The sequence below is a fragment of the Lynx rufus genome, unplaced genomic scaffold (genome assembly GCF_022079265.1).
Source record: "Lynx rufus isolate CCGP_SWC_20201006 ecotype Redwood Valley unplaced genomic scaffold, mLynRuf1.p SCAF_24, whole genome shotgun sequence".
Classification (NCBI taxonomy): domain Eukaryota; kingdom Metazoa; phylum Chordata; class Mammalia; order Carnivora; family Felidae; genus Lynx; species Lynx rufus.
In genome coordinates, this window is record NW_025814839.1 from 8,295,216 (window position 1) to 8,315,031 (window position 19,816).

The 19,816-nt window shown below is 46.0% G+C and overlaps 1 protein-coding gene across 1 annotated transcript in view; it reads left to right on the forward strand.

Moving 5' to 3' along the window:
• Positions 1 to 19,816, forward strand: part of FBXW8 (F-box and WD repeat domain containing 8) — a 122,077-nt gene that overhangs the window by 3,027 nt on the left and 99,234 nt on the right. Inside the window, exon 2 of the mRNA XM_047088004.1 lies at positions 11,577 to 11,681. Within this exon, the coding sequence (XP_046943960.1) occupies positions 11,577 to 11,681 (105 nt within the window). The remainder of the gene's footprint in view (positions 1 to 11,576; positions 11,682 to 19,816) is intronic.

Below are 19,816 nucleotides of genomic sequence, written 5' to 3' on the forward strand. Positions count from 1 at the left end.
TGGGATCCTCTCTCTCCACTTTCTCTCTCTGCCCCTCCCCTCCATCATACGTGCTCTCTCTCTAAATCATTAAATGTTTTTTTCTTTAAATCAAACCCTGCATAAAACCATAAACGTACAAGTTGGTGAGTTATCACGGGTGTACACATCCATGTAAACAGCACCCAGATTTCAGAACAGCATTATCAGCTCGTCAGAACCCCCAACGTGTTCTCTTCTTTCACTCTCACCTGACTTCTAACACTTTATTTGAATTTTGTGTGTTTTTGAACTATAAGTAGAATCCTACATCTCCTGTGTCTGGTTCTAGCACGTAGCATCATGTGTGAGATTCATCCCTATGAACATGTCCTGTTTTATTCTGTTGATGGGCATTCTTGATAAGTAGTTCAACAGCCAGTTTGGGACTGTTGGGAGTAGTGCTGTGAATGCTTTGCATATCTTTTGGAATGTACCCATTTTTCTTGGGTACACACCTAATCGTGGAATTGCTGGGTCATAGGTATGCAGATGTTCAGCCTTAGTAGCCACTGGCAAACAATTTTCCAAGGTAGTTACAGTGGTTTTCCTACTTGATAATAAGTGTGTAGATTATGGTATTTCACTTTCTTCTTTGCCATAAATATAACCGCATCTAACTGAGATGATGTATGGCAACTGAACTTGACCTCCACGTGAGTGAGATGAGAAAGTGACAATTTGGGGAATACACACTGTAGCTGGGCTAAAGGTGGGAGCCACTGCCCATGTCAACTGGTTGTTTCCTTGTGGGAATGTGGTCCCAGTGTGGCCGCCTTCAGACTTTTGTAATTGGGAATGTTTATTTTTATGTGGACTCTGTCCGTTTTTGCAACACAACAAACACCCAAGAGTTTGGCCTAAAACACCAGTATTTAGCTCGGGGCACCTGGGTGGCTCAGTGGGTTGAGTGTGCAACTCTTGATTTTGACTCAGGTCATGGACTCACGGTTTGTGAGAGCGAGCCCCGTATCGGGCTCTGTGCTAACAGTGAGAGAATTCTCTCTCTCTCTCTCTCTCTCTCTCTCTCTCTCTCTCTCTCTCTCTGCTCCTCCCCTGCTTCCTCTCTCTCTCTCAAAAATAAATAAAAATTTAAAAAAATCACACAGCATTAAAAAAAAAAACCCAAAACAACACACCAGTATTTAGCTCACCATTTTGCAAAGTGGCAATTTGGGCCGGGCATCGGTGGGTTCACTCAGATGTCTAAGGTTAGCTGCTGGTTAGCCAGGTGGCTTCGCTTTGGGGGGCTGGCTAGTTGTTGAGGACGTGTGCATTCGTTATAGGTCTCATCATCCAACAGGTGAGCCCTGGGTGGGCCTTCTCAGAGTTCTTAGAGCAAGAGGAGGGCACGTTGTAATGCCCAAGTGCTTTCAAAGTCTCTGGCCAGGTCATCCTTGTTATTGTCACGTTGGCCAGAGCAAGCCGTATGGCCAAGTCTGGAGTTCACGTGGAGCCACCCGGTGCCTGGATACAGGGAGGAATGAATGAAGCAGAGGCCATTAATGCCCTCTATCACTCAAATTCTTCCTGTTTGTAATTGTTGGTAAGGAATACAAAAAAATTTTAAGTACTAACACTGCGGGTTAAATGAAACCTGTGGGCCAGGTCTGCCTTGGGTTAGGAGTTTGTGATCTTTGCCTTTATTTTCCAAAGACTCCTTATTTGATCCATGCCTGACTCCTGAAAAGGAAGATTTAGTTCCGTTTGAGACGCCACAGAAACTGACAGGTTGATCCAGTTGACGTGAAAGAGAAGGAAAAATCCGGTGCCACCTCCTCACACCCCCTCTCTCGGGGCACTGCCCCGCCACCTTTGGTGCGCTCTGTCGTGCCAGCCCACCCTGCCGTACCTCACCTGACGCAGCCTCTTTCACTTCAGAGTTCTCAGTATCCTCACTGGAGTGAGAGCCAGCTAGTAAGTCTTTGCCTTCGGAGGAATTAGGCAAACAGCACTGCCTGACGGTGTCGGGCTGGGTGTCGGCCAGACCTTCGACGGACAAGCACAGCTGAGCTAAAAAGTGAGAAGTGAGTCCTCTTGAGCCGCATCTTCGCTTCTGAAGCTTTAAGTAACGGCCCTGAGAAGCCATGTGCTTTTAGGTGATGAATGGGAACATCTGGACTGTCTTTTTAGTATAGGGTTTTTTAACTGGTGAAAGAAATGCTACGGCCCTGGACAGAATTTCAGAGGCAGTAGGCACTCTTTTTATCTTCCATTTCTCTCTCCGTTACCTCCAACTTCTCCATGGTCATGGGGCACTTGAGCAAAATTGCAAGTTTGCTTCTTTCTTGGAATCTGTGATGTCCAGTTGCTTGGTCCTGTTTCTGTTCAGGTGATACGTCCGGCTTGGAGCCACAAGAAATCAGCGCCAAACTCAAAGTGGCTTCAGAAACCCAAACTGGAATCTCTTGACTCAAATAACTGAAAATTCCAGGTGGTGGTGGTTGGTCTGGGTGCTTAGATAATGCACCTGGAAATCTCTGTGGTCCTGCTTTCCTTTTTTGTTTGTTTGTTTGTTTACTTATTTAGAGAGAAAGAGTGCGTGAGTGTGGGAGAGGGGCAGAAAGGGAGAGAGAGAGAGAATCCCAAGCAGACTCCACCCTGAGCGTGGAGCCCTCCACAGGGCTCCATCTCACAACCGTGAGATCATGACCTGAGCTGAAATCAAGAGCCATACACGTAACCGACTGAGTCACCCAGGCGCCCCCTCTTTTTGTCTCTATTCACAGGAAGATTCTCCCCTCCTGGAAATAAAATGACTGCCAGCAGCTCCAGTCTTACCTTCTGTTTGCTTCTAACAGGAGAAAGGGAGCATCTGTTTTCTGCAGAAGTTACGAACTTAAATTCCCATTGGTCCACACTGGATCATGTGTTCATCCTCAGGCCGGTCACGGGCTCAAGTTGGCCAGGCTTGTGTCCACTGCCCACTCCTGATGATCAGGGCGGAGGGGTCAGCCTCACTGAACCATGTAGTCCAAGTGTGGCCGTCAGGTGGTTTCCTAAGAGAAGAGGGAGTGAATACTGGGCAGGAAACAGCAGAGACAACAGATATCCATCTTAGGTGGGGTTTGGAACAGCCCTAACTATGAGAATGTTTGTGTTTTCTAATCGCCAAACGTATTTATTGATCACCTGGGGGCTGGGGAATCAATACTAAACAGAATGGACACAGTCTCTGACCCGAGAAGCCCGTAGTCTTGCTTCTTTTAACTGAAAGCATGGCATTAATGAAAGCTATAGGCCTGGTTACGGGTCTAGGCTCCGGAGTCAGGCAGACCCAAGTTCAAATTCAGACTCTGCTAACTGCCTGTTTGACGTTGGACAGGTTAACTTACCCTGCCTTACTTATCAAATGAGGATGATGCTAATGCCTGTCTTGTGAAGAGACTGTGAAACAAAACCTGGAATGTTCTAGCACAAAGCCTGGCATGCAGTGAGCAGCCAACAAATTCAAGCTGGTCCTGTTATTTAAAAATTTTTTTTAATGTTTGTTTATTTTTGAGAGAGAGAGCATGAGCACGGGAGGGGCAGAGAGAGAGGAAGACACAGTGTCTGAGGCAGGTTCCAGGCTCTGAGCGGTCAGCACAGAGCCCCATGCAGGGCTCGAACTCACAAACCGCGAGATCATGACCTGAGCCAAAGTCAGACACTTAACTGACTTTGAGCCATCCAGGCACCCCAAAGCTGGTCCTATTAATATCATTACTATTGCAGGAGAGTTCACTCTGCTCACTTCCTCTTTGCTAAGACTTCTCACCGATCAGCCCCTGCCGCCCTCCTCCTCAGATTGGGAGTCCCTGGAGGGCAGGGCCTCCTGTCTTACTCCTGTCCCCTCACCTCTAGTACTCCGTGCAGTAGGGGCCCCAACTACATTTGTTGCATTGAAATAACATGGGCAGAATTCCTGCTCCCAACAGCAGTGTTACAGAGAGGCTCTAGGGTTGTTAGAACCCCTGGGAACGTCCAAATGTTCTTCAAGTTAAGATTGGAGTTTTCAGGCCTGATAAAGTTTTAATAGTGCTGGCTGATCTGTATTGTTCACCATGTCAGTATTTGGTTTGTCAGAACCTACAGCTCTGCTGTCAGCAAGATCAGTTTGATGGCTTAGCTTCCTTCTGCTTTTAAGTTAGCAATGAGTGAGGAAAGTTGCTAATCTGCACTGAGGCAAACAATCGGATGTAAACTCCTGACATGGCTTAGCTGGGACAGCTTCCCTTCCTCTTTGGTGCCTTCTGTCTTCTCTTTAATGTTCACCTTGGGTTCTGTCTCTTGCATTAACTCTTCTCTGATCTCTCCAGCCCAGATTTCCCTTCCTTCTTCGTTCCCTCAGTGGAAAAGTTCTTACTATCCATGCGATTCATTTTTTTTCCCGTTATGGATTAGGAGGTCTCTGCTTGGGCACCCTTTGAAATGGCCTCTGTGCATACCAGAACAACTTGTAACGTAGGCCATCTCTTCATTGGAAGATTCTGCTGGTGGAAGCAGCTTGGACTTTATTCATTCATTCCACAAATATTTATTAAGTGGCTTCTTAGTACCAGGGACTGTTCTGGGCATGGAAGATACAGCCACGAACAAGACCGAAAAGATCCATACCTTATACAACTACGTTCTGGAGGGAGGTAGACAATGAACAAATAATTGTCAGATAATGGTCTGGAGACAAATTAAACAAGTAGGAGGAACCGAGTGTGTAAGCTTTGGGAGAGAGGCTATAATTTTAAATAGCACTGTTCAAGAAGGCCTTCCTGAAGACTCACACTTCGTGGAAGGAGATGAGGAAGCAAGCGTGACGAGATCTGGGGGAGGGGATTCTCGGCAGAGAACAGCAAACGTGGAGGTTTTGTGGTGGCCAAGGTCGGCTGGCCTTGTGGCCTGTGTGACCTATGGAATTTAAAATTCTTAATCTTTTTTGGGGCACTTGGGTGGCTCAGTTGGTTAAGTGTCTGACTTTGGCTGAGGTCATGATCTCCTGGTTCATGAGTTTGAGCCCCGCATCGGACTCTCTTTTGTCAACATAGAGCCAGCTTCGGATCTTCTGTCTTCATCTCCCTCTCTCTCTGTCTCTCTCTCTCTCTGCCCTTCCCAGCTCATTCTCTCTCTCTCTCTAAATAAACTTTAAGGATGTTATTTTTTATTTTTTTAATCCTTTTCCAACAAGGGCCTCCCCTGTTTTGTTTTACGTGGGGCTCCACAGATTATATAGCCAATGCTGATGGTAGGAACGTCCTTGGAGTGGTTAGGACACTTGTCATGAAACCAACTGTTTGCTCTTCTCACAAATGAATCCATGTGCACACTGGTCCAAGTTTCTGACTAGGGAGCTGCCCCTTCACCTGTCTTACCTCCTTTCTGGGTCCTTAAGCTCCGATCCCGGTTTATTTAATTTTTTTTTTTAATTCATATTTATTTTAAGAGAGTGAGAGTGAGCAGGGGAGGGGCAGAGAGGGCGAGAGGGCGAGAGAGCGAGAATCCCAAACAGGCTCCATGCCCAGCATGCAGGGCCGGATGCGATGCTCAAATTCACAAACTGTTGAGATCATGACCTGAGCCGAGATCTAGAGTCCGATGCTTAACCGACTGAGCCACCCAGGCGCCCCAGATCCCAGTTTAAACTGCGACTTTGAAGGCAGAGCTCCCGCCTCTCTTGCCTCCCACCGGCTTCTTTTGCTGCCACGCCGAGCGCTCGCTCCCGGTCCTTCAGATTGGCATTTTCTGCCTCCGTCCCTTGCCAAAGTGCCCAGCCGAATCCTACCAGTAGGTGGTGAATGAGAATTGTCCTTGAAGTTGGAAAGCCTGTTTAAAAAAAAAAAAAAGTCCCTCGGACCTTAGTCGTGTGTCTGCTGTGTGCAAGGCAGCGTGCCGCTTAGACCGTGCAGTGTTACGTTTCTGTCGCCACGCATGCAGTCGGCAGAGACCTAAACATTTTTTGCCCTTTCTCCTCGAGAGGCACGGGGATTAGGTTAAATGTGAAGAGATAACTTGGCTTTTTGTGGACTGTTCTGGAGCTTAACCACTCCTTGCCTGGCTTCTTTGGAGAAATGCTTCTCAAGTTCTAAATAGCTGACTTCCTAATGAACTTTGGAATACCTTCGGGGACCGTTTATGTTGCCTTTTGTAGTCGCCTGTTTTGATGCTGTTCCATGGGACGATGACTTCTCTCTCTCAACGATTTGAGCCGTATGAGTGTAGACATCCTTTTTTAACACATTTGCCACCAGCACCTGGGATGGCCCTGATTCCAGATAGTGTTTTGAACACCGAGCACCTTGTTTCAAAAGTGTGTTGCTTTGCTGTGTCTGCGAAAATATCACAAACTTATTGTAAAAATACTTGGGGATTTCAGAAGAAGAAGAAAACAAATCCTGTAATGCCGTTGCTCAAAGGCGACTACTGCTGCTAACATTTATTTGGTGTACTTTGGGCATTTTTTTTTTTTTTTGGTACGAATAAGAATTTGTATTTCAAGACACTGTGGGATTGTGAACAAATGCCTATTTATCTGGACGGTGTTTCAGACCCTGTTTCTTTTTTTGGAAGAAGACCCGGGTGAACCCAGCACTCCTCTGTTCTGGTTGGGATTGTGTGGTCCTGCCGTACTCCACGTTTGCAGGAGGCAGAGAATGGAGAGAAATTCCTTTAGAAAAGTGTCCTGTCAGCCACAGATGGAGCAGAAATACTACTATGTCCGTTGTGTGTCTGAGGTGTTCTTCTCTGTTCCTTTGGACACCACCTAGAGAGATCTGGAGTGTTCTGTTTGCCCTGGAGATGTCCACTGGGGACAAACGTGGAGTCCGTTTCTTCACTTCTCACTGATTTTGCCTCTTAATAATTACCCCTTCTTCTTCTAAACCAGAGAAGACAGATTAAATTTCTAACAGTAAGGCACAAAACCAATCCATTTACAGAATTAGTCTTACATTAGCACATAGGAGTACAAATCAGCCTCCCCGGGGATGGATCTGTTTGCAATTTCTTTTAGCATTTTTGGAGGAAGTCCAGTAGACTTTGGGAAAATCTACTGTTCACTGACTTTGAATTAACAAAGTAACATGAGCCCTTTGTGGGGTTTGTGTGGGTTTTCTTTTCTTTTCTTTCTTTCTTTTTTTTTTTTTTTTTTTTTTTGCTTGAGTGGGAAAGGATTGTTTTTAATCCACCTATGATTTAGGGTTGTGGTTCTCAACTTCTAGTGTGCATGAGGATCCCTGAGGAAGAGCTACTCGAGCCTCACCCCTGGAAATTTGGAGTAATAGGCAATTTGGGGCACTTTTTTTTTTTAACTCCACAGATGGTCTTGATATGCAATACAGGACAAGAGTCACCATAGTGGTTAAGAATCAATATTTGAGCCATAAAGAGTTAAAAGCCCAGTTGTGTTTTATCCACATGATGTTTTTCCTCAAATTTGAAACCATGTTAATACATCGATATATTAGTTTTCTGTAGCATTATTGCCATTGTCACGTTGCTTGGGCTATAAAATTAATGGCAAGTGATTCTAAACATTGTAGTCCTATGGCCCTTTTTGTAATGTGACCAGTTTTCCACATTAATATTTCCAGTGTCTTTAACCTCTTCTTTCTTGGGATATCTCTGTTTCTGAAATGTCAACTTGTCCCTTTCCATGTTTGAAAGTTCATATAGATACAAAATTGGTTCGTGTGGCCTATAACTTTTCAGATGGCTGTGTGTTTCAGAAAGGCCTAGGTGGAAATCTCCTAGCATCCTTTATATTATAAGGTATTTCTCTGCATACTGGTAGCAAATGGTGTTTTTTACTTCTGTTTCTAAACTGTGGGAAGTGCCAGATTGGAGTGCTTAAGTCCTGGTAGGTTGTGTGTAGTTAGTGGGCTAGTACCTCTGTCCAGGATGTGGCTCTACATCCTTGTCATATTCTGGATCCCTATAAGAGAATTGCGTTTTCAACCACAGGGTCAAACATGCTTCTAACTCTCAATCTTTGGTAAGGTGTTTCCCAAGTGATGGGTTACTAATAACAAAGCGACAGTTATGAGTGACTTATTTAACCTTGAATCTACTCTGGATTGTTTTGTCTTTTGGGTGTCATAATGTCCCTATAACTTCATTCCACTTCCTCGAGTGGAGGAAAGGGAAGTGGGTTAGCTAGGCTCCTGTCTCCACAGTTGTGCAGCAGAGCCTTTGGGAATGTGCTCAGTACAGGACTGTCCTGGATCACATCTGCTGCTTTGGGAAAACAGGTTGGATTTTTCGGGAGACAGATTCTGGGTTGGAGATCTGCGGGCAGGCAGTTGAGCAGGTTGGCCTTTCCCAGAAGTCCCGAACTGAGGCAAGGGGGCCAAACCTTTGTCCCTAGGTATTGACTGGTCACTGGATGTGGGCTCCAGGAGGGGATGTAGCCTTGGACAAGGCAGCTTGTTTGACCAAGGGCGGCGCCTAGGAAGGGACTCTGCTGTCAGGCTGAGCCAGTGAGCCATGAGCAGGAAGCATTGTGCCCATCTGGGGGAATGGGTGTTAGGGACCCACAGGTAGAGTCTGAGTGACCCCTGCAGCATCCACTACACGGACTGGTGATAAAAATATCTTGCCAAAAAGATTCCAAGTGTGCAGCCTGAAACTTCAGCCTTCGATCTCCTGACCTTGCGGGTCTCCGTAGGTCTTGAGAGGTGGACCTGCCTTTACCACATCGGTTTCTTTCCTTCCCTGCCATTCCCCAACCAGTGGTAGCAACAGGGAGGGTTGTTCACATGAGTCTGGAATCTGATCTGTTGAGGGTTGACAGTCCTTTTGGAGTTTAGACATTGTAATTCTTGGGGCACAGTGATTTTTAAGAAGTGTGGCTTTGTAATGTTTGTGTTTACATAATTATAATTCATTGCTGTGAAGTTCAGTTCTCAAGACGCATCATCACTGGTACATTAACAGTGAGACCAGCATGGCATCTCAGCTAATTTGTTGGCGTGAGGGACATTACACCCCTGACTGGTCATCTGCTCTCGGTGGTGGCTACACTGTTGTCTTCCACTGTGCACTAGAGCAGATCCTTCTTTGGTTATTACCGTGGTATAACCTTTTAAAATTGGTGATTCTCTTGGAAAGTTTCTCTGGAAAAAGACCTGTTGTATGGACACTCCCATCGTTCAGACTCCTGAATAACTTCATGTCCACGTGCCTTCCCCTCTCCACTGTCGCCAGCTGTCCTTTGCTTCTGGTAGGACAGGGGGAGACCGCTTTTCTGTGTAAACAGCACGTAGAGGAGCCCCATGGAATGTGGACCTAATCAGCCAATACTTGTTGAAGGGGAAGAAGAGAGCTGGGGTGCCACTCCAGGAAGGAAGATGGCAGTATTAATCAGGTATTGTATGCTTTGCTCTGGTACTTGGCCCACCCACACCCTTCCTGTGTAACTCTCCCAAGTAGGTACATTCTGCTTTAGAGACGAAGCCGAGGCTCGGATGTATTTAGCGTAGTCACGTGGTTACTCAGCTGGCAGAACCAAGGTTATCAGTTTGACTCTTGGTCCTGAACCTCCATCCCAGAGGTCACCGTGGTTGGGATCAAGGAGGAAGGCGGCAGGGCAGAGGCGCCGTTCTCCGGGAGGAGGGAGGATTGGCCATCTCAGTGAGCAGAAGAGGGGGGAAGCCTCCTGCCACCAGAAGTGTGATTTTCTGTCCTAGGATAACTAAAAACAAAGGCGATTTGTCCTGCTTCATTACGGTAGTGTCACATCCAGAAAGCAGTTGATAGTCCCGAAGGGGGGACCGATGGAAGAAAGTGATGCCTGGCATCTCTAACTGTGAAAAGCTCAACAGGAGTTCACTTTGCACGAGTGCAGGCTTGTGTTGGCCTTCCTCCTTCTCGTATGAGGTTAAGGAAGGATAAGCATTTTTCCCTTGTTTCTCTACCAAGGAGGTAAAGTAGGCTCCTTCACCTTATCATGGTGCAGTAATCCAAGAGAAAGCAGAGGGAACTCCAGGGTCACAAATGACAGGCTGGCTCGTGTGTGGCTTTGCTCAGCTGGCAGTGGGTGACCCCCCCCCCCCCGCCCCCCACCGGGTTGTGTGAAGGAGTCTCCAGTTGTATCTGGGGCAAGTGAGAGAGAGCTGCCTCTTCTCCTCACGAATGAAGCCGACTAGCTGTAAGAGGGGACCTAGCCTGACATCAGACTAATGACTTTCCGTTATGTTTTTAGGTGGGACCCCTTCGCCTGCTGATTACACTTGCAGATTTTTTCCCGTTTTGTTTTTCCGTCTCCCCCTGTATGGCCAACATCTCTCTGCCGGTTTCACATTCTGCCCTGTCTTTGCCCCAGAGAACTGTCAGCTCTTGCTCTGTTCCCTCCAGAGCTCCTTTTTGGCCTTGTACTCAGCCTTGCACTGTTGTTGCAAAGTCAACACATTTCCTTCTTAGGCCTTCACGTTATCTTTTAGCTCTGAGACTCCTAGATGAATGGAAACATGATCCAGAAAAATCTTTACCCTGGATCTTGGTCGGGTCTAAATCAGTGCTCACGTTCCCTTAAAAATGCCGAGATGACTTTCAGCTTTCAGACTGTAGCTTGCAGTATAGGACCGTTGTGTTCGGTGAATTACGAATTCGCTGGCAACCTACAAGTCACTGATGTCAGCCAGAGCTTATTAAAAATGAATTTTATTAAGTTCCATTGAGACCAACAGCCTGCTTTCCCTAGCTTTGCAGAAATACATACAAAAGTGAACTTCAGCAGGTGGATTTGGGAACAGGCAGAGAGGAACACATATACTCTTGGCTTTCTTTGTGTTTCACCCTCCCGTTCCTTTGTGCTACCAGGATCGTCATGACAGCCTTATCTCTCAAATAAAGCCTGTTACCTCATCCCTAATTGCTTATCCAAAGGCAGGCGAGCTCTCATTTCTCCACATTAATAAATGACACCGAAGATCTGCATTGTTTGCACTGGCTCCCTCAGGTTCACCGGCGGGGGCCCCTGAGTGCATTAGGAAACCCTGTGCTTCTCCAGCGGCGGAAGGGAGGCGGTGCTCACCTCCTTCAGGAGCAGCATTTCGTTTGTGTACTTCTCGCCCCCGTTCATAGCCCTGCTCCCCTGACGGGGGCCCCTTAGTGACCTACCTGGGTCAGTGCTTCTCTGGCTGCGGGTGCTCGCTGCCCTCCGGGGGGCGGGGGTGAAGTAAGAGTTGTCCTGGGGGGACCGGTGGCCCCTCCGATTTCAAAGCTCACCTTCTTGGCTACACACTGCTCAGCTTCCCTTAGAGGCCAAGAGCTTCCCGCAGCCTGTGCGCGGATGCCCGAGGCGTCCACCTCTCCCACCCCAGGTTGTCAGCTGGCGCCCTTGCTTCTCCTTTGTGAAGCCTTATGAGAAGTGGCCTTGCGGATTTTACAAGTGAAGAGTGAGGAGGGTGGGCTCGTGGCCATCCGGTTGTGAGTCCGTTCTGTGACTGCCCCGTGGAGTCGTGAGAATGCGTGGCTCCCCCCGGGACGACAGCACCTCTCTCGTTCCCACCTCACGATATCTCTTGTCATCAAAAGGAGCACTTTCATTCCTCTGAATTGTAAGCTTCTTTCCCTTTTCTTCTCCTCAGAATGAGATGGATGACGTGCCCTTCTTTGACATCCAGCTGCCTTACGAACTGGCAATCAACATATTTCAGTATCTGGACAGGAAAGACCTGGGAAGGTGTGCACAGGTAAGCAGCCACTAAGAGACAAAAGTATAGGAAGCTCCTGGGTAACAGAACGTGACTTCCCAGAACTGCAGACTTGAAAGAAGGAAGGAATCAAGTAGCCACTCTGCTTGAAGGAAAGCAACCCTGAACCTAAGGCTTCTGCTCCACATCTCCAGTTGGTGTTTATCTCTTTGTGACTGTCTGCTCAAGAGCTCTGTTCCCCCGCAGTCTCCGTAGGGTTGGCCTGTGGCAGTGTGCTCGTGACCGACGACTTTGTGCTCTGCTTCTCGAGCTAGCCTGAGCTGTTCGTGTCCTCGCTGTTTTTAATGCAGAGATGCCTCCAGCCCTTGGTCAAATGAAGCCACTCGTTAGGTTGGGAGCTGAGGGTCAGCCTGGGGACAAAACCGTGAAGTCGCGTTTTAGGCGTAGAGTCCAAATTGCCCTTTAAACACTAGAATCCCACTCAGTGAGGTGCGAGGCACCTGAGAACTGACACCCGCTGAGGGAATTGCAAATCGGTGTCCCCATCTCCTGCCTTCTGGGGCATACGCCCGTGGGGTGGCACGGTGGCAGATACCGTCCGGGCCACACTTCACTGTGTACGTGAATCACAGGGGATCTTGATAAGATGCAAATGCCAACTCAGGAGGTCCGGAGTGGGACTCATATTCTGCGTTCCGAACCGGGTAATGTCAGCGTGGCTTTGGCCACACTTGGAGAGGCAAAGGTTTATGCCATTGAATTGGGTCTCTTGTTCACCTCTTTTTGGCAAAGAGTATAATTTCTCCAAAGACAAATATATGATTGCTGACCATTTGGCTTTCATGGATAACTGTATTTCCCAGGAGAAAGAGTATCTGTTGTCCATAACTCCCAAAGAATTAATTTGCCTAATGGCTACCATTTCCTACCCCTGGATTCTAGACTGCATTTTACATATGTGTCTACGCCTTTAAAAGAAAGAGCTAGGTAAAATGGAGTGGTACTAAAAATCCAGGGATGCCTGGCTGGCTCAGTTGGAAGAGAATGCAACTCTTGATGTCGGGGTTGTGAGTTCAAGCCCCACGTTAGGTGTAGAGATTACTGAAATAAATAAACTTTAAAAAATGTAAAAAAACAAACAAACAAACAAAACCCCAAAGCACCAAGAACGTGGAGTTAAAAACATCGCGGCAGCTTGAGAGGTGTAAACTCTAGTGACCAGATTTAGACTCTGGAGGTTGCTACTCTGGCACTTCCGTGAAGTCACAGAAAATACAAGGCGATTGTAAAAGTTTCTGGCTTATGCCATTTTTTTATGAAGCAGTTTGCCTAATCAAAATTTTCTACCTAGATACGAATTTGAAAAAGTTTACAGTGTTCTTGACTGCCACACTATTACGTGGGGGTGTTCGCGACTATTTTTTTTTTTTGATGCAGAGTCTGGAATCTTTAGGAATGATGGAAGGAATTATTCCAGGGCTAAAATTCACTAAATAAAAACGGACTGAAACGTAAACCATGCTCGGAGCCTGTCAGTCGCATTAAGCAAGAGTACCTATATCGTCTTCTTCTTTCCCTTGGAAATTGGATTTGTTCTATTCTAACTTTACACTTTGGCCCTGTTCCCAAGAGTTGAAAACAAGGGTGTAGCTAAATGAGTCCAACTCCTGGATCTCAGCCTGATGCTGTTAGCCGAAGTCTTGGAACAGGGTCTAATAGCTAGCTGTTTTCCACAAAGTCCGCATTAGATGATAAAATCTTCACTCTTGATAGGGAGCTGCTGTTCAAGGAATCATTTCTTTTAACATTGCTTTTTGCTCCCCCGCTTTGTAGAGGGCCATGTGGCTTTCACGTCTGCTGCTGGTTTTCTCATCCAAAGAGTTTATCGGTGAAAGATAGGATCTGGTGGAAGAAGAGATCCCCCTTTTGGTACAAGGGGGCTGCGTTTCAGGAAAGATTCGTTATGCTGGTGAGATTATTGTGCAGGTGTGAACGGTTTCATTTGCAACACAGTGGTCCAATTGTCCAGCAGAATTCTTCTCTCTTTGGCCAGTTGGATTTGTTTTTTGTTTTTCCTTTCAATCTAATTTTTAGAGCACACGTATATGAATAGAAAAGAGTCTTAAGCAGAACCCTTCCGGTGGCTCTGGTCTATGAAGCCAAGAATTTTTTTTTTTTTTTTTTTTTAATAGCGCCTTTTCATGAAGGTGACCATGGGCGGCCAGTGATTTTTAGAATTGGCTTTGTTTTTTCGAGCATTAAAATACAACTGCAAAGTAATAAAGATGAGTAGCATTTTCATTTGTTTCTTGGGGTGTTTTTATTTTTGAAACTGGGAAAAAGTCCTTCTGTTGAGTGGAATGTCCTGCTGCTTTATGATTTGATTTTAGAGGGGGCTTGCTCTGTCTGTCCCTGTCTGTCTCTTTTCTCTTTTAATCGAGCCACCTTGGGATTTTAGTGAAATTGGGCCAGTTCTAGTGGAATTGGCACCATGAACTATATGTGTGCCCTTGGAGAAAACCTGTTTGCTTAGATCTGTATGCCAAATTGGTAACTGACTAACAGTAAGGAACCCAGATCGGGAAGGACTTGTTGAGATTTAATTATGCCACGAACTGTGCTGGAGAAGTGATTTTGCTTTGACTTTGTCTCCTTTCTGCATCCCCTCTTTTTCTGCTTTGTAGGCTTTGTGCTTCCTGAAAGAAAGTGTGCTTCCAGAAAGAAAGTCCTGTGATCCTTGTATACCTCTGATGCTGACCTTTCCAGCTCCTTGCTATCCGTAGTTGTCCCTCGAGGGATTTAGTGTCCTTGTGGGAGTGTTCCATGCCGAAATGTCTTGAGAACAGTGTGACTTGTAGTAAACAAAGTTATGCACCGGGCGATTCATTGAACGGCTTTATCATTTTGCTACTTATAATTTTATGGTTTTGTATGTGGGTGTGTGTGCACGCCCACAAGATCCCTGGCACTTTAAAAGATAATATTTTTGGGGCGCCTGGGTGGCGCAGTCGGTTAAGCGTCCAACTTCAGCCAGGTCACGATCTCGCGGTCCGTGAGTTCGAGCCCCGCGTCGGGCTCTGGGCTGATGGCTCAGAGCCTGGAGCCTGTTTCCGATTCTGTGTTTCCCTCTCTCTCTGCCCCTCCCTCGTTCATGCTCTGTCTCTCTCTGTCCCAAAAATAAATAAACGTTGAAAAAAAAATTAAAAAAAAAAAAAAGATAATATTTTTAAATGGATAACAATTACAAAACTGAGTTCAAAGTTACAGAAAGTTTTTTTTTTTATGGGAAGTGTAAGTCTGCTATTATATTACAATATGAATAATTCTGAGGAGTAACAGTTTTAGGATTTACTGACTTTCATTTTTAAAACTTTAAAAATAATCATAAATTCATGGGTAGTTGCAAAAGATAGTACGGAGAGGTCTTGTGTTCTCTTCCCCCAGTTTCCTTTGTTGGCAATATCTTGTGTAACGAGCTAGTCCTATCAAAGCCGGGAAACTGACCTCAGTACAGTCCACGAAGCTTACTCAGATTTCCACAGTTTTACGTACACTTGTGAGTGAATTTAGTTCTGTGCAGTTTTATCACAGGTGTGGTGGATTTGTGTGACCACACAGTAAAGGTATACAACATTCATCACAAGGATCTTTTGTGCTACCTTTTCTGGCCTGGCCACCTCTGCCACTCCCCATCCCTAACCCCTGGCAACCCTGATCTGTTTTCATCTCTATAATTTGGTCTTTTTTTTAATTTTCATTTGTATCACATTTTATTTATGTATATTTGCTAAAGTAAAATTTTAGAAATCTACCTGCATAGGTAACAATGTCACATTCTTCAAGTGAGAAGTAGAAAAATGTGCATGAAGAGAGCAGTAAAGGAACAAGGGAAGAGACGGAGGTTGACAGCTTAAGATGTATGATAAAATTGGTAAGCAAGAAGCAGGTGATACCAAAATAGATAAATTGGGAACTAAAGCCCACCGTACTAGATAGATCATGATGTTTGAAGTTGTTAAGTAGGTTCTACACTCGAGACGGGGCTTGAACTCACAACCTTGAAATCAGGAGTAGCACACTCTACTGACTGAGCCAGCCAGGCACCCCTGATATTTCAGGCTTTAAGGAAAATGTGATCTCGTGATCTTCCCAGATATCCAAACAGAAGCACCTAAAATCTGAGGTTTTATGGCTAAAGATCTTCATGGAGTCTTTCAAGCTGGGAGTCCACAGCCAAGCGCTGCTAGACTGATTTTTCTTAGCAGAAATGATTCTGAAAACCTGTAACTGCTGGCAGGGTTCCTTTCGTCCTTAATGGTGGCCTTTGCCACTTGACTCCATCTCCCAGGGACACATGCCCCGGGCCCAGGCCCCCTCAGGGGTTTCCTTTTAATTCGCAGAGTTACCGTGGCTGCCTCCTTTAACTCCTTTAACTCCTTTAACGGGGGGTGACTGAAAAACAGCAGCTCTGGGGAAGATGGGGAGCCGGCTGCAAGAAGAAGGGCAGGGTCTTGATAATTACTTGAACTGAGTCCTGGGGACTGAGTCCTGAGGCGCTTTCTACTGCTCACTTTATTTTGTGTGTGTTTGAAATTGTCCCTAATTAAAAAGTTTAAAAGAAGGGGGAAAAAACCCAGAAGGTGAGAACTGGTATTTATAAGAAAGTCAGAGCCTCTTGAGGACAGTACATGCCAGAAGCTGGCCATTGAAAATAAAAGCAATGCAGTTTTTTTTTAAGTGTTGAATTTTTAAAAGTTGGACTTGTTTCTCCGTCTCTTTCAGTTATTTACCCCTTTAGTAAGCGCCCAGTTAAGTAACGTGTGTTCCAGATGGTGATGTGTGCTATGGAGAAACCTGTGCCCACAGAGGTGATGTGGGGGCTGCCCTTGTAAGTGGCCAGGGAAGACTTCACAGAGAAGGTGACCTTTGGGCAAAGACCTGAACGAGGGAAGAAAGAAGCTGTGCAGGTCTCTGGCGGAGGCCCGTAGCAGGTGCAGAGGCCTTGGGGTGGCGCACACCTGTTAGGGTAGAGGAACGGCAGGAAGGTCAGAGCCGGGAGGAGGTGGTAGAATAATGCCCCTTCCCCGAGATGTCCCCTTCCTAATCCTCAGAACCTATGAATATGTTACCTCATCTGGTAACGGGCCTTTGCAGATGTGAGGAGGTTAAGGATCTTGGGATGGGATGGTTATCTTGGATGATCTAGGTGGGCTCCCTCCAGGAGGGAGGCTGGAGGTCAGAGAGAAGAGAAAATGGTGTGTTGTTGGCTCTGAAAATGGAGGAACAGACTACAAAGCTGAGGAATAGAAGGTGGAAAGAAGGAAACAGATATTTCCCCCGAAGCCTCCAGAAGAAATGGAGCCTTGCCTCCTACACTTTGATTTTGGACTTCTGGCCTCCAGAACCAAACAGAATAAATTTGTATTGTTTTTAGATACTAGGTTTGTGGTAATTTGTTAGAGCACCGACAGGAAACTAATAGGGGTGAAGGTATAATGAGCAGATGGGGATAAGGGAAGAAGAAATAGTCAAAATGTGAAAGGCACTTAAATCCGTCAAAGTAACTTGAACGTTTATTCGGAATGAGGCGGGAAGCCATTCGAGTGCTTTGAGCAGAGTAGTTACAAGGTCTGACTTCCCTTCTGAGCGGGATCATCTCGGTTGCTGTGTGGAGACCGGACTTGAAGGGGGACAAGGATGCAGTAGGGAGACCCGTGAGTGAGCTACTCGAATAACCCAGATGAGAGAAGATGGTGGCTTGGAGCGCGTGGTACCAGTAGATGTGGGCAAAGTCGGGACTGCCAATGGCAATGGAAGGGGGAGAGAAAGAGGAGTTGTTTATTTGGCCTAAACAACCGCACGGACGAGATTGTGGTTACTGACCAGGGGGAGACCGTGAGATGACCAAGTTTTGGGGGAAGATCAGTAGTGAGATGTGAGGCTGGAGGGAGATAGGAACTGGGGAGCCGTGAGCGCATCATTGGCATTTAAGTCCAGGAAACTGGACGAGGTCATCAGGGAAGTGAGCGAAGGGGGTGGGGGATTCAGGGATTGAGCCCTGTCACGCCACAGTGGTGAGAGGCCAAGATGAGGCATTGGAGAAGGCAGTCCCTGTGACGTGGGGAGGAACCCAGAGCACACGGTCCCCTGGAACCAAGGGATAACCTTTTCGAGAAGGAGACGGCGATCAGAGGGTTAAGTGCAACTGTTAGTCAAGCAAGAGGATGACTGAGAAGTAGCCATTGGATTGAGCACCTTGGAGGTCACTGGCAACCTTGACCAGAATCCGTGGCATGGTGCACACGGGGTGAATCTGGGGCTAGGGTGAGCAGGTTTGAGAGTGAATGGGGAAAAAGGAGATAAGGAAATTGAGAGAATGAGTGTATGTAGAACTGTCTGTGCAAGGTATATCTTCCCCAAATAGACTGGATTCGTGAACATGCGACTAGAACAATGATGCTTTTCCCCTTGTCATGGGCCTCACTGGTAACCCTAATCCAGGCAGAGTTAATAAAGCTAGTTTTGGAGCCAAGGGCTTTCTTTCTTTTTTTCTTTCTTTTTTTTTTTGATGCTGTAATTCACAGTGGTGCTATAAAGCAAAATGCTGGAGACACTTTTATTAGCAAATTCTCACAGCTGAGGCTCACTCAGTGGGGCTTTTACTGGGCAGAGCCATTCCAGTCCTAGTGTATTAAAGACCATTAGAAATTGGAAAATTTCTAATGAAATTAGAATTTGGAAAATTCAGGCTTATAAACTTGCAAGATTTAATTTAATGTAAGAAATTTAAACTATTAGCTTTCTTTTTGGTGAGAATCTTTAAAATTGTGAAAGTTTAGGTCTTATTATTTTGTTTTGTTTTTCCTTTCAGGATTAAAAGAAATTCTCAAAACCTGTCATTTTTGTGCTCCTTTAAAAGAAGAGAGAAAAAGCACCCTCCCTTTACAGTTTGCCAAAGAAATTGTTGGCACGTTTCTGTGTTTAATACCTAACTGTAGGTATAGTCCTGATCCCTTTTTGGAAGGAACTCTCGCCTCTAGTTTTTGTAAATCCCTCAAAGAGATTATTGTTGGTTATCCAGGATTTAAACTTGATCCTGAATATTACTTTCCATAGAATAAGCCCTGTGATCTAGGGGCTAGTAGTGGGAGTGATGTACCGAAACATCAACTTTTTGTTCTCCGTTTTTCATCCCAAAACCCTGTTATACACATTTCAGGTCAGTTGTTTAAAGTGACTTGGCATTTTCTTTGAAGGGGAGAGAAAAACCTGTTTTCTGCTTCCGGTGCTTTTAAGGTCTCATGTATGGGGGACTTCTTGAAAGTCTCACTGAGAAAAAAGTTCCTCCATTTTAAAGTGGCTGAGAACTGTATGGTGTAGTAGATCTCATGAAAACTATTCCAGAATGTTTATTTTAACTGGTATCTTCTAGTTTGTAATCACTGAGCATCGGATTTGGGTTTTCTACAAACGCTGCCGCTGATTCAGTGGCTCCATCTAGTTAAAATAACGACAGGGGCGCCTGGGTGGCTCAGTCGGTTAAGCGTCCGACTTCGGCTCAGGTCACGATCTCACGGTCTGTGAGTTCGAGCCCCGCGTCGGTCTCTGTGCTGACAGCTCAGAGCCTGGAGCCTGTTTCCGATTCTGTGTCTCCCTCTCTCTCTGCCCCTCCCCCACTTGCACTCTGTCTCTCTCTGTCTCAAAAATAAATAAATGTTAAAAAAAATTAAAAAAATAAAATAACAACAAAGAACAAAATGTCCTGTGGCTAATATTTGCACTAGAGAGTTAAAAACATTGTCCCACACTTGGTCCAGGCTTGGGATCCAACCTGACTGTAAAGGCAGAGACCAAAACCTTTCCCTGTAGCTTCCCCACCACAGGGGAGGAGTGTCCTGCAAAGGGGGTCTGTTTGGCAGATGGAGCTGGCAGGTGGAGAATTGCTGCTCCTTGTGGCCAGCACAGACCTTAATCAGGTCACCAGTAACCCATATTGGTGTTCTCTCCAGTGTCCTCTGCAGAGCACTGAAGCTTTCAGACTGTTCTTGCAGGAAGCGTTCAGGAGCCAAGTAAGTTTGAGGAACGCAGCGTATCCCATCCTTCTGAGAGAGCTCCAGCACGTGTCAGTTGGTTAAAAGCTCTCAGAAGTTCTTCAGCGAATAGCCCTGCTTAGT